This window comes from Eulemur rufifrons, chromosome 12 (assembly GCF_041146395.1).
Source record: "Eulemur rufifrons isolate Redbay chromosome 12, OSU_ERuf_1, whole genome shotgun sequence".
Lineage (NCBI taxonomy): Eukaryota > Metazoa > Chordata > Mammalia > Primates > Lemuridae > Eulemur > Eulemur rufifrons.
In genome coordinates, this window is record NC_090994.1 from 16,686,881 (window position 1) to 16,700,389 (window position 13,509).

The following is a 13,509-nucleotide window of genomic DNA, read 5'->3' on the forward strand; positions in this document are numbered from 1 at the left end:
GCCTGTCGAGTCGCTGCTCTGGGCCGTGTCACGCGCTCGGTAGGAGCGTCAAGCCCGGTGACAGACCTGCAGTTTGGCAGTTTCAGTTGGTAAGGATGTTGGTACAGGCCCCAAGGAAGGCCTTTTTTATTTTTTAAAATTATGTAGGCCAAAGAGCAGATATCAGCGATTAAGCATCACGTGAGTTCCAGAGAAAAAGATCCTGGGCTTTGCTCGCGTCAGCTCCCCCGACGGTTTTGAAATCGTCACTCTGCGCAGACCATCGGCCAGAGCCCTGGGGGCAGCACGAGCTACCACAGAAGGGCTGACAATTGCTCCCTTTGGAAGCGCGACTATAAACCCTGTACGGGCTGAATGAAAACGTGTAACGTCTCCTGTGGGTGAATCATTCGTTCTGAGCTAATCGTGGGCCACGAGCCAGACTCGGGTCTGGAGGCGGGGGGGGGGGGGGGCTGGGAAGGAGAGTGGTGACAGTGCCCGCCCCTGCCATGCTGGGGGTCCGGTCTGCCACCCCATCCAAAGTGGGACTGGCTCGCTGCGGATCCACGATTCCAGCTCCTTCCAGTCCCTTGGACCGAGTCCTTTCCCAGACAGCTAATAATCCCGGCTACGTCATCGTAAGGAAATGTAAATTAGAGTTGGAAACGGTGGTGCGATGAGCTAATGTGAACATCCAGAGCACAAAGGCCGCGTGCAAGGCAGGTGCCGCCCACAGTGCTCCTGCCTCCCGCGGCCGGGCTTTCTCTCCCTGCTCATCAGTCCCCTCCCTGCGTGGGGAGACGGCACCAGCACGGGAGGTAAGAGGCAGGGTGACGTCTGCCGTCAGGCTAACGACCCGCGTGCAGACTGGCTGTCGCTTCTGACGTGGGCGGAGCACCGGGCGCCGTCCTCCCAAACCGAGCAGCCCGGGCCTGCTGTCCCCGAGGGCCTTTGAGGATTTTTAACTTATCGCTTTGACTTCTTAGTGCTGAAGAGAAATCAGGGACCAGACCAGAAATGTAAATAAGTGCTTTATTGTTTAGTTTGCTAGATATAAAAAAAACAAAGGGGGGGGGCGAAAAAAAACCCCAGGCGTATGCCCACAAGGGACTTCAGTTCTAAGGGGAGGGCATTGTGGACACGTCCTGAAAGAGAAAGGACAGTCACTGCCCACGATGCTCCCAGATCAGCCTGCGGTGGGCAAAGCTGCGGAGTAGCGTGTGTGCTCGCTGTCATCGGCGGCACGAGTAGAGCCACCAGGGCGTGGCAGTCAGAGGAAGACGCCACTGGGGTTTCCATTTGCTCAGCATCTTAGCTGGTGGTTGATGTTCAGTCGGTCGGGCTGAATCTCCCTGTCACTGGCCTTTTGCTAACGGTCAGCATGTGGCAGAGGATCCCCGAATACATAAAGATGAGTAAAATGATCAGCTTCCCAAACATACTGAGAACAAGAGAGCGAGAGTGAGTTGTCGCTCCTTACAGGTAACGAGAGCCAGACAGCTTTCCTCGTGGTATATCCAGATACAGTTAGACTTTCTGTAAAAGGGAAGAACGGGAGTTGGGGTGGCGTGGGAGGTGTTCTTCTTTAAGAACTCATGAAATTTCCCTGGCCAGGGACCAGGACCACAGATAGAAATTGTGAGCACGTGCATCTGCACCTGACGGGTCCCTGGAAGAAGTTCAAAGAGGGTGGCCACACACGACGACCAGGACATCGAGTCTAGTTGCTCCACAGCTCCTGAGAGCAGTTCTAGGTCAAGGCCACCTCCAGGAGCCTCTGCCCCAACCCTCCCATCTAGCATCTCTCCACTTGGCAGAACGTGGAAACTCGGAAGCATGAAGTTTGGAATTTGTTCTCTGGGTGGTCGTCTCATGGGGTCTGCAGAACAGCGTCTGCTTCGTGCGTTCTCACTGCCCACGTAGGCGAGCCCCGGTGTGCAGACGGCTGTTGCTGAGGTCGCAGTTGTTGATCATCAGCCAGAACAGTTGTGCAAAGAGCAGCCTGGGATAAACCGTTGTGCTCCTGGCGACACGCGGTGAGCGTGCAGGTCCCACCGCTGTTAATCAGTGCGAGTCATGGTGGTTAGCTTAAGCCGAGGCCAAGAGGAGCCAGTGTCACTTTTTAAATGACAGGTGTCCTAAACGAGCACCCCCCTCCCTAAAAGTGCAGCCTGGCGCTGCAGCCCTGGGGGCACCCTAGGGCCCCTGCCGCAGGTGCTGCCCCCAGCCTCCCTCTGCAGCGAGGGCCGGGAGAAGTCACGTGAGCTGATAGGTTTCATTTGCAAAGATGAATCTTCATTTTCTTATCCTCAGATAACTTTTACTAGGACACTAGAATCCTCTCTACTCATCTGTAATGTCTTTATCACAGTGAAATTCTGGGGAAAACATGTTCTCCCTCTATTCCGAGCAGAGAGAGATCCCGGGAAGGTGGTCTTTCCTCCAGGCTCAGCCGTGGTCCCGGAGGCGGTTTCAGCGCGGGGCAGTCGCTGTCCTTGCTGATTCGGGTCAGGGCCAGCCTGGAGGGGCCTGGATCTCGCTCGGAAGGGACAGCAGCCTCCTGTGCCCACTGAACGAGTGACTTGTTTCCGGGGAACTCGACGGTTGGCAGCAGCGCGTTATGCACTCCTGGTCACGAAGCCCTGCATGCTAGAGACAGCCTCCATCTGCAAGAAGGAAAACTCTAGAAATGGTAGCAGGAACTAGGGCCATTGGCCTCCACGTGCACAGCGCTGGGCTTCCTTCCTTGGTACCAGGAATTCTGGTAAAAACCGGCTGGCTCAGAGGCAGCCGTGCCCGCAGGACAGACATTACAAATGGATTATTAGCTGGGTGTTGGTACCTTCGTATTTGAAAATTCCCAGACCCTAGGGAGTAGCAGGATATGTTTACAAATGTGTTTGCTTTCCGTTTTTGTTTCCCGGGAGGTGCTGGGGGCAAAGTTGAGTCACCGGTGCGTGTGGTACCACAGGGCTCCCGTGGCCGTGGGTGGACCACAGTTCTTGTTGTGGTCTAAGGCAGCTCCCAGAGCTTGCTATGTTTCTAGATCTTTCTCTGTTTGGGGGGCTCAGGTCCCGTGCCCTACCTTGGCAGGGTTCTTGGACGGTCCTCAGGGTGTAAGGCCACAGTCCTGGGGATGTGGCCGTGGGAACACGTTTGCAGTCGCCGCTTGCTGGGCCAGGCAGCCTCCTGCTGCCCCTGCCACAGGCGTGACTGCCCCTTGGTGAAGATGTCCCACAGCGTGCTTCTCCCAGAATGTCCTTCCTCCCTGGCCCCTGAGAGCCGCCTCTCACTTGCCACCAAGTCCTAAGTTCATTTCCCTGGCTGAGAGCTTTTTATGCCACTAACGCAAGATCGTTCCGAAGTGGCGGCTTGTGCTCAGCTCAGCAGCAGAGGCCTTGGGTGGCCTTGTCTTTTGCACCGTCGGCTCTCTGCCCTCAGAACGGGCAGCCCCAGCAGGAGGCCAGCCGGGGCTGGAGGCTACTGTGCACCATTAATGGGCGATGTCTTTCTCCATCCCAGGTCCCAGGTGTGTGATGGCGGCTGCAATCTGTCTTGTGGGTATTAATGCAATCTTCAATGGTGGCTCCTGCTCTCCAGCTGTTCTGCAAAACTGGAGCGTGCCGGTGAGTTGCAAAGTCAGGACTGAACAAGCCGTCCGGAGGGGCAACTCGTCCTGGGTGGGGCATGACACTGTCGGTCAGTGTGGTCAGGAGTGTCACACCTGCATCCCGTGACACTGCAGGCCTCTGGGCTGAGCCCCGTGATCGGGTGCTGGCACCTCTCGGGGTGGTTCTGAACAGTGGTCTTTGTTATCCACGGTCTCCTTAGCACAGGTCGTCTGGGGATAGCAACGGATACGTTTTGTTCGTTTGTGTTTTTTCCTTTTTAAAACATTTTAATAGATTTAGGGAGTACAAGTTAAATTCTGTTCTATGTATATATTGCATAGTGATGATAACTGCTGAGGTTTAAAGCACGTCACCCGCAGTATTTGGTCCTCACCTCGACCGTCTTGGGTAGGGCTGGCGCCATTAGCAGCTGCTTATTTTGTTAGGCTCACGACAAATTCCACCAAAGGGAATTTCACTGAAATGAAACACTTCCCATGGAGCCTGTAAGCCTTTTTGGAAATTACCCATTTTGTTGGAAATCTACTTGAAATGTAATGTATTCCCCCTATCTCATTAATCCAATTGTAAGCCCTTTCTTGATGGCTTAGGGACATTTTTTGAGCATCTTCAGAAATACGATAATTGCCCCTGGGCATGATAGAATCGTATAGAAGTCTCGGTGAATTCCTCTACTGCGGGGCTGTCCTGGTAGGCAGGGGTGTTGGCGATCTGTCTGTCCAGTCGGTATCAGCTGTCCCTGCTCACTGGGCTTCGGGCAGTATGTGTAGTCTTTAAAAAAAAAAAAAAAAAAAATCACAGCATTCGCAGAGGTGACTTGCCTGCCAGACACCACATGTGTGGGCTTCCGGGTGTCCCTGGAAAGCCTGGCTGAGAACGGCAGGAACGCCAGGGGCGGGCCGGTGGCAGCCCTGTGAGGGGCCTGGGAAAACGATGAGTCAGAGCGGAAGGCAAGATTCCAAACAGTTCTGGCCACGGAGGTCATCACATTTTGGGGGCTTCGGTCGTGTCCTGCCGGGGAGCACAGGCCGGGTAGGTGCTGTGCCCTGCAGCCCAACCGCCACCTGCCCCATCTGTTCCGCTGACCTCGTTTCTCGCAAATTTACCAACAGGTGACATTTTTCCCCATCACCAATGGCAGCTGGTAATTGTCCCCCTAGTTCTACAGCCTTCTAAGGTTTTATATTTTCCTTTTGTCGTGGTTCTTAATAGTAATGCCCACGGCATCCTTACTGGTACGATCACTCAGGAAAACTTTTTTAAAAGACAGAATTTTGTTTTGTAAAATCTTCGAGAGAAATTTAAAGACCAATGAAAAGCCACGCCTGTGATTTTTTGGAAGCAAGTTACACAGAAGGATTTTTTCAAGGCATTGTCAATAATTCAAGGCACGTGGGCACAGTCAGAGCAGCAGTAGCAGGAGGTGACGTGACAGACGACACAAGGGCCTAGTGAGCCGGGCAGGAAAGAGGTTGGTGGGGAACAGGGACAGGGGCCGGGGCAGCTAAGGGTCAGGTTGCAGACGGGCCCAGGAAGAGGGGACAGCCGGTGACGTGAGGGGAGGAGCGGCTGTTTGCAGCACTAACCCTGTTAACTGTTTCTCGGGGCCACCTGTGGGTTCCAGGAACAAGTCTGAAGGAGGTCACATGACGCTGCTTATATGACCTACCCTCCAAGGGCAGAGACAGGCCTGCGCTGTGAGGGGCTTCTCTGTGCGCCCCAGGGCTGGGGGAGCTGGGGTCGTCAGCCCGGGGTCGGTGTCTAGAGCAGAGTGGAGTTACGAACTGCAGAAAACTGTTCCCCTTGAGGCTCTAGAGACTGTGAACTTTTCAAATGACAGGTTTTTTTTAAATGTCTTTTTATTACAAATGAGTATCAGTTAACATAATGGTTTTAAATCAAGCTGACAGACGTAAGATGAAAACTAAACCTCTCTTAGGTCGTACAGTGTCCCATGTTGACTTGCAATTGGATGGAGGAGAATGTTCTTTATGTGACTTTTGGTAACACTGAATCAGTGCGGGAGAAACTCTCGGGAAGGCGTCATCCGGAACAGGTCGAGTGCACGTGGGGAGCCTGGGGGATGTTCTGCAGCGCTGGGAGCCGCCGCTCACACGGCACCCGGACAGAGACTCTGACCTGGCGCAGTGGGAACGTTGGGTAAGGGGACAGCAGCTGCCCCCAGGCCTCTGGGCATGGTCACCCCACACACCCATCAGTAACTGTCCCCAAGTGCCACATACTGATCTTCTCCATCAAAGAGAAGTGAAATGAGATGTTTCAGAATTTTTTAAGATTCTTGAAGCTCTCAGATGTTCTCTAGTGTCTTCAAACTGGAGGGTTCCAGCTTACCTGGGAGGAGACCTTGGCACGTGCATGTTGCAGTCGACCCCCTTCCAGGGAAGGCTCTGTGAGGGGGACTGATCTCCCCCCACCCCCGTGCTGCTTTGTGTTCCCGGATGTCTTTGGGTTCTGTGTAAAATGTCCTTGCGAATACATTCCAAGGTTTGAACTCCGTTCCTAGCTAAACCTCTTCCTTGTTTACAGGGACCGAAATAGCCACATTTTGACCTTCTGTTCCGTCTGGGAACATCTATGGCCATGTGGATACATTCTTTTCCCATGTGCGGGTTAACACTTCCGTGGCACAGTGACGGAGGCTCGGGAAGCTGCAGCCCTGTCCCTACTCCTGCCCGTGTTCCTTTGCACTTGAGAAGATGAGCCTTTCTCACCAGCCCCGTACGCCTTTCTTCCTGCTCAGGGGTGCCGGGAGGGAGGGGGAGAGAGTATGACGCAGTCAGGACGGTTGTTGCCCCAGAGGCTGGAGGGAGGCACCATCCTACTCCCCAGGAGGCATCACTTCCTGCAGAAGCCACCCAGTGGGGGTCTCGTGCCAGGCATTAGCAGCACTGGGAGCTGAGGCTCAGCCCTGTGCCCCAGGTGTCAGGACTGCACTTCTGGCACGGGCAGGAGACTGGTGTGGGACTGAGGAAGGAGACAGAGAGGGACATGATGATCCACATTAATCCCTGCAAAAGCCACAGAAGCGGCCTGACAGTGAGACCTCTTGGTGGTTCAGAGTTGGAGCCCTGGGGGCTGACGGGATTGGAATGGTGAGTTTTGCAAAACAGCGGGGTCTATGTGTGCTGAGGGGGATCCAGGATCTGAACAGGGAGGAGAGGAAGTGAGAACATGCACGGCCTGCTTGTGCCGAAATGGACTGTGCCCAGGTTGGTGAGGGCCTTGCAGGATGTGCTGGGGATTTGGGGGCATTGGAGAGACCGGAGATGTGCAGGGGGTTTGGGAATCCTTGTTCTCGGGCTGCCTGGAAGCACAGTGGATGCAGATTCAAGGCAGAAGCACATAGGAGGAGGGGACCCCAGGTGGTGACAGTGTGGGAGTAGCAGCTGCCCTGAGAGCAGGGCTGGGTGGAGTCGCAGTAAGGGACCGGTGTGGGGACAGAGACTGACAAGGCCAGGAGGTGGCAAGAGCTCAGCAATGTTGCCGTTGAGGTCTCATCAGAGTGTGGAAAGCCGGAGGGGAGGGGAGGGATGTCCAGGAATGAGCTCTGGAGCTCGCAGAGGGCAGGGCCACCAGTGTGCGTTTGCTGACGATGGTCAAGGACAGTGGACGTACAGTCCCCAGGTCGCCCCCAGCCAGTGCTGTGGGCTGAGGACTGCAGGGACCCCACCCGTCCAGAGCTGCCCGGCGTCCCTGGGCCTGCACTGTTTTTTTTTTTTTGGTGTCAGGTCATTGTTCTTGCGGCTGGGTCCCCACATCTGGCCCCAGCTGCTCTCCCAAGATGGCCCCCCGCAGCTTTTGCCTGGCGAGGCCCAGTGGCCGTCCCTGTGAATTGTTCCCAAGTAACAGCCGAAGAGTGACTGTTGTTCCTCATAAAGAGTTTCCTGGAATCGACACGCAGCTCGGGCTGCTGGCGTGTGGGACGGGCGTAGGAAGGAAATTGGCCTGGTGTCCCTGTCTATAGGCTGGTTTTCCCCGCTGTTGACAGTGATGAGGGTGGGGGGTGGCGGTCGCTGCCTCTTCACACTACAGCGATTTTGAGACCCAGGGTCCCGGAGGGGCTCCTTGGGCAGTTAAAGGGCAACAGATCAGGCAGCAGTGAGGATGTGAGTCAGCCTGAGCAGTCGGGACTCGGCAGGGAACTTGAGCTGCTCCCGTCCCCAAGGTGCAGCCTCGCCCTGTAAGCCGCCTGCAGGGCAGCCATGCCCCCCCACTGGTGTGTGCTCAGGGCTGCCCCCACTTCTGGGTGGAAACCAGGGTGTGGCAGAGCCATGGGTACTTCCAAGAGGGGTTCCTTCTGCTGGCCCTGTGCCAGAGATGGGATAGAAGTAGACCCTGTCTGGTTCGTTGAGCATGTGGGGGGGGGGGGGGCAGCGTCACCCCCAGAGGAGTCAGGAAAGGAGATTCTGCTGCCGGAGCTTTGCCCCTGTTCACCCCTGGGAGACAGACCCTCCTGGTTCAGAGAATTCTGGGAGAGTGAAGACGGGGGTCAGTGCCTCACAGAGCTAGCATTGTGGGAGCATGTCCCCAGCAAAGTGCTCTCCTTGGACCTCTCTCTGCAGTAAGCATCATTAAATTGATGAGCACGGCCTAATACTTAACAACCTGAGAGACATCACAGCTCCGGTTCTGGGAGTCCAGATCTCTGCCCTGCCAAGTGCCGCCCGGGGACTTCAGGAGCCCTGGGCCCGTGGTCACCGTGCTGGCTCTCGGGGTGCAGGCCCCCAGCATTTCCACCACTGTGGACTGTCCTCCGGAAACTACTAAGAAAAGAAACATCGGGTCGTAGTTCAGATGCAGCCAGCGCTATGCAGGGTGGGTTTGTACAGGAATACTTGCTGCTGGTCCACTAAGCTGCTGTTTGAGTCTTCAACTACATCAGGACGTATTTGGGAAAATGTGTGTTTAGCAGTTAACAACCTAGCTAACTGTTCCAAGGCAGACTCAGCAATGGTGTTTTGTTTCTAGTGTCTTCCTACAGACAGATAAGCATTTCCCTGTGCAAAATTCTATATGCCGATCTACGTACACCTTTTGCACAAGCTCAATTATGTGAGTCTGTTAGTGACATAATTGATGTAAAGGATGCGCTGTAAAACCTTTCCTATTAAGTAAATCCAAGCACAATAGAGCTTGAAAAGTTTCTGTTGGCCGGGCGCGGTGGCTCACGCCTGTAATCCTAGCACTCTGGGAGGCCGAGGTGGGCGGATCGTTTGAGCTCAGGAGTTCGAGACCAGCCTGAGCAAGAGCGAGACCCCATCTCTACTAAAAATACAAAGAAATTATATAGACAGCTAAATATATATATAGAAAAAACTAGCCGGGCATGGTGGCGCATGCCTGTAGTCCCAGCTACTCGGGAGGCTGAGGCAGGAGGATCCCTTGAGCCCAGGAGTTTGAGGTTGCTGTGAGCTTGGCTAACGCCACAGCACTCATGCTAGCCTGGGCAACAGAGTGAGACTCTGTCTCAAAAAAAAAAAGTTTCTGTTAAGGTGAGACCACACACCAAGAAAAAGTTATCAGTGGTCAGTAAATGTTTGTGTATCACATACCCACTATCGTCTGAGCCATTAATTTTCCTTTCTAGCAGCATCTGCAGAAGGCCGCCGGGCAGAAGCACTTACTGCACGTGGCTCAGACCTGCTCTCCTAACGTGTTTTCTTTCCATTTCAGGCTTGAAAAAACCCTGCCCAGTTTTGAGCCCTTCAAGACTTTGCCACAGCCTCTATCACACATCTGTTTTTCTCGAAGAAACAAAAATATAATAAAAATGTTTTACTCTTTTACACTGTATAATTGTAAGAAATAGTCTGTTATTTGTGAATGCATGGTCTGATAAACATTTCTGTACAGTTTGGAGATATTTTCAAACGAAACCTAAAAAGTCAATTAAAACTAAGAAAGTAAGTATTTTTATAGCAAACATTTAAGTATATCAGGATGGATGATCTCACACTGGGTTGGATCACAGTTTCTGTGCTTGACTTTTGAATGCTTGTAATTAAAAATATCTATTTTTTTCTCTAAAATAAGCTGCATGTTTGAGGCATGTTTCTAAATATCATCAGAATTGTATTGTGAATGTATAGAAACCTGTTTCCCTGGCTGCAGTCTGGGGTGAACTAGAAACGTGGTGTTAGATGTTAGGAACAAGTTACTAGGTCTGTAAGTCCCAGTTCTAGTAGGACAGCCCTGCAAGACAATCAGAATCCTCCAGGAGCTTCTACCTTAATGGCTTATTCACAACTGGGCAAAGAAACCTTGCGTTGGTAAAAATTGCTGACAAGAGCGTGCCCTCAGAGAGCCCCGGCAGTTCCTGGTGTGGCTGTACAAACTGTGTACCAAGTGTTAGTTTTTACAGTGTTGTGTTCCTCTTTTCTAAGAGCACGCTCCTGTGTGTGTGTAACCACCTGCTGCGTAACTCGCCTTCTGTACGCCGTCCCCGGTCACCCAGGGGAAGGCAGGCAGCCTCCCGGGTACAGGAAGACCTGGACTTGGGACACCAGCCCTGCCTCTCTGGGGACCGGCTTCGCCCAACCCACTTGGCTGCGGTGGGCAGCTCGTATCTCTCAAGTGATTTTGCAACACATCAGCTGAACTGGGGTTCCCAGGTCTTGGCAGCACCAGGCCCAACGGACCATTTAACACACCCCAATGCTGGGTGCCCACTGTGACTCACCTACTACAGCAGAGGAAGAGATGCTGGGAACCAGCGGGCATTTGCAATGAGTATCGTTCAGCTTTCCTCCAGACTGCTTCATAGCCAAAGTCAGCATCAAGGTGACACAGCTCCACAGTCTGAGTGTTCAACCTCTGCCCCTGTACAAGAGCCATGTATAAAATTATACGGACCTGAGAATTTCAAATCCTGATACAGCTGAACATGATCACAATCTTTCTTAGTCTGCTCACCTTGTGTTGAAAACTTCAGTGTTTTAACGATTATATAGTTGGTTTGGGTGTTTGTTTAATTATTTTCCGTTAGAAATAAAGATGTCAAGCAGCTTTTAAAGGTCACCACAAAAAACAAAAACCACCAAGGCCAGCCATGAGGAGCGCTCTGTTACCCTACATCGGAGAGAAGAGGGCAGCTAGCGGCTCAGCCCCTCGTGATCCAGCCACCGCGGCACTCAAGGAAAGGCCCCACGTGGGCCCTCAGCGCCGCCTGGCCCCTGAGGAGGCTCCTGTACGCAACTTCCATACGGTCTATTATGCTTTTATAAACTGTTTAAAGGTACTTTTCTATTGTTATTTTTAAAAAATAAAGTGCTTATTCCAGCTGTCACACCACTGCTTGGCTAATTCTTTTTTGCAAGATCAACCCAATCCCACTCTGTGGACAGGTCTCTCTGCCACTTTGAGGCTCGACTGAGCTACGGCCCAAAGAGGAGGAGGAACAGACGCAGGGGTGGGAGAGCCAGGAGTACCCTGTACAAGGGCACCGCTGCAGCCACTTCTGACCACCACTGGCACCAGAGGCAGGGGAGTCTCAAGGGACACTCACACCCCATTTTATTTATCGACATCATGTATGAACCTCGATCACACACCGTTTTGAAATGCCTTTTACTACACTCAGCTGCCCACCCTATCCCACTCAGCCCACAGAGCTTGAGCTCAAGATTATTTGAATTCCACTAAGGTGTCACTTACGGTTTTCTGCTGACTTAAATGTATTTTAGTAAGTGTCACGCAGGCATCAGCAGTGTACATGCACTCTCACCCACTCCTCTTCCCCCAGAAGGGGAGGGGGGAAAACTGCTTAAGTCCAAGTAATGACACCACCACCACCAACTGAGTTCTGCTGGGCACTGAGAGGACAGTGCTTGGTCAGGCTCTCACCTCCCTGCTACAGGGGAGACCATCCACCAAACACAGTCGTGGTCACTGCCTTCCAATCCCCCAGAACTCACGTAACGGGAGGACGCTAACATGCAGCTTCCCACAGCCATTCCCAGGCCTGGGGTCCACGCCCAGCGCTGCTGTCCGGCACGAGCCTGATCGCGGCTCTGCCTTCCCTCCATCTGTGAGCTGCCACCTTGGGCCACCACCATCCCAACCAGCCAACTGGCTGAACACAGTCACTTCCACGTGATTTTTCACACAGGGCCTTGGGGTCGGCAAGTGCCCCAATCATCAGCACACTGACATGCAAGTGACACGTCTGGATGGCATTTACCAATCTAGTGTGAACTCCAGATACAGTCCCACTGACCCGCTAGTTCAACACCAACTTCATCAGTCTGTGAAAAATTGCCTTTTTTGTCACTATTGAGAGGAACGAATACTGTCTCTTTTGAAATCGGGAACTTGGGATAAGAAAAAGGCAGTATGCTTGTTCCCTCTTGCTCCCATGCAAAATGTCCCAATTTGTAGGGTCCAGAAAGATGGTAACTAAGCCATCTCTTAGTTTCATTACTGAATGAACCCTCCCTCATGAACACTGATGGAACTACAAAACTACCATCTGGCCTGTAATCCTTGCACTCTGGGAGGCTGAGGTGGGAGGATCATTTTTGAGGCCAGGAGTTAGAGACTAACTTGAGCAAGCAGGGAGACTCCGTCTCTACAAAAAAATAGAAAAATCAGCTGAGCATAGTGGCACACGCCTATAGTCCCAGCTACTTGGAAGACTGAGGTGGGAGTATCACTTGAGCCCAGGAGTTTGAGGTTTTGGTGAGCTATGATAACGCCACTGCGCCAGGCAACACAGTGAGACCCTTTCTCCAAAAAAAAAAAAAAGGCATCTAAAAGACTGCCTTCCACCTCTATAACAGACTACAAATTAAAAGACTGTGGAAAGAACCTTACAGTTGACAAAATGAAAGTAATACCTCTAATTAATCACATCTAGGCTTCAGCTTCACTGGACCCAGCCATGCATATGTGTCTGCCCTACTTTCACGGACTAACCTGCAATTATTCCTACCCCATCCCTGATGCACAGGTGTGATCACATCTCAGTGCAACCTCCAACTCCTGGCCTCAAGCAATCCTCCCGCCTCAGTCTCCCGAGTAGCTGGGACTACAAGCACAAGCCAACATGCCCGGCTTTAACTCGGTATTTCTGAGGGCTCTGGACAAGACATGCTCTGTTCTGAGAGTGTGAACAGATTTCCGGGGGCACGCCCAAAGTGCTGGGATCCCAGGCATGACCCCCACACTTGGCTCTCCACTGACACCCACGAATTCTCTTTTACTGTAGCCTCGAGAGTTGAAACCTCACTGATGCCTGCTTTGGGATTTTTTGGGGGGGAGCTCTTCCTACAAACCTTAACATAATCTGCCTGGAAGCTTCCAGCCTCCATTGTGTGCTTACATCTCTCACTATGGACGACGAGGGAAGAGAAAAATCGGGTCCTTTTGTTCCACTGTCCATTTCACAAGTTCAAGCAGGACTCTGGCCAGGCTCATTAAAACCAAATTAAATCATATAGAAGCTGGTATGAGAGGGGGGGAAAAAAAACAAAAGCCAAATCAGGCACTTGCTTAGGCCAGATGCTTAAATTCAAAAGAGAAGGCCTAAATGCAAGGAGAAATGCGGCTCAAGTTAAAATATTTACCCAGACAAAGGAGCACTTTTTTCCTAAAACCAGAACACAGGCCCGGGGTGTGCAGGGCTTGGCACGCACGTTCGGAAGCTTCTGATAATCACATGCAAGACAAACCTGCCCTCAGCGCTGCCGGAGCTGGTCCTGCAAAAGTCGGGATACGGTTCACTCAGTTGTCCGGTCGGTGCCCTTCTGTGTTTTCTTATTTTAAAGGTAAATCTTTGCCTTTTGTCATTTGAAGTATGAACCCTGCAAAGTTCTACCAAATCAAAGCCACTAGGTTTTCACCAGGGTCTTGGAAGCACGTGCTTTGGATCACAAGAAGG

General features: G+C 52.4%; 1 protein-coding gene across 4 annotated transcripts in view; it reads left to right on the forward strand.

Annotated features, from left to right (window-relative positions):
* RBPMS (RNA binding protein, mRNA processing factor) overlaps window positions 1-10,821 on the forward strand; it is a 165,868-nt gene extending 155,047 nt beyond the window's left edge. Inside the window, exon 8 of one of the 4 annotated variants that reach the window (XM_069484955.1) lies at window positions 3,502-3,606. Coding sequence is in view for 2 of the 4 variants with exons in the window: in XM_069484954.1 (XP_069341055.1) it covers window positions 9,306-9,441 (136 nt within the window). In the remaining 2 variants the exon portion in view is untranslated. Of the gene's footprint in view, window positions 1-3,501; window positions 3,607-9,305 lie in introns of those variants that run through there. The other 3 variants (XM_069484954.1, XM_069484956.1, XM_069484958.1) reach the window with 3 other exon arrangements.
* Window positions 10,822-13,509: the final 2,688 nt, after the last annotated feature.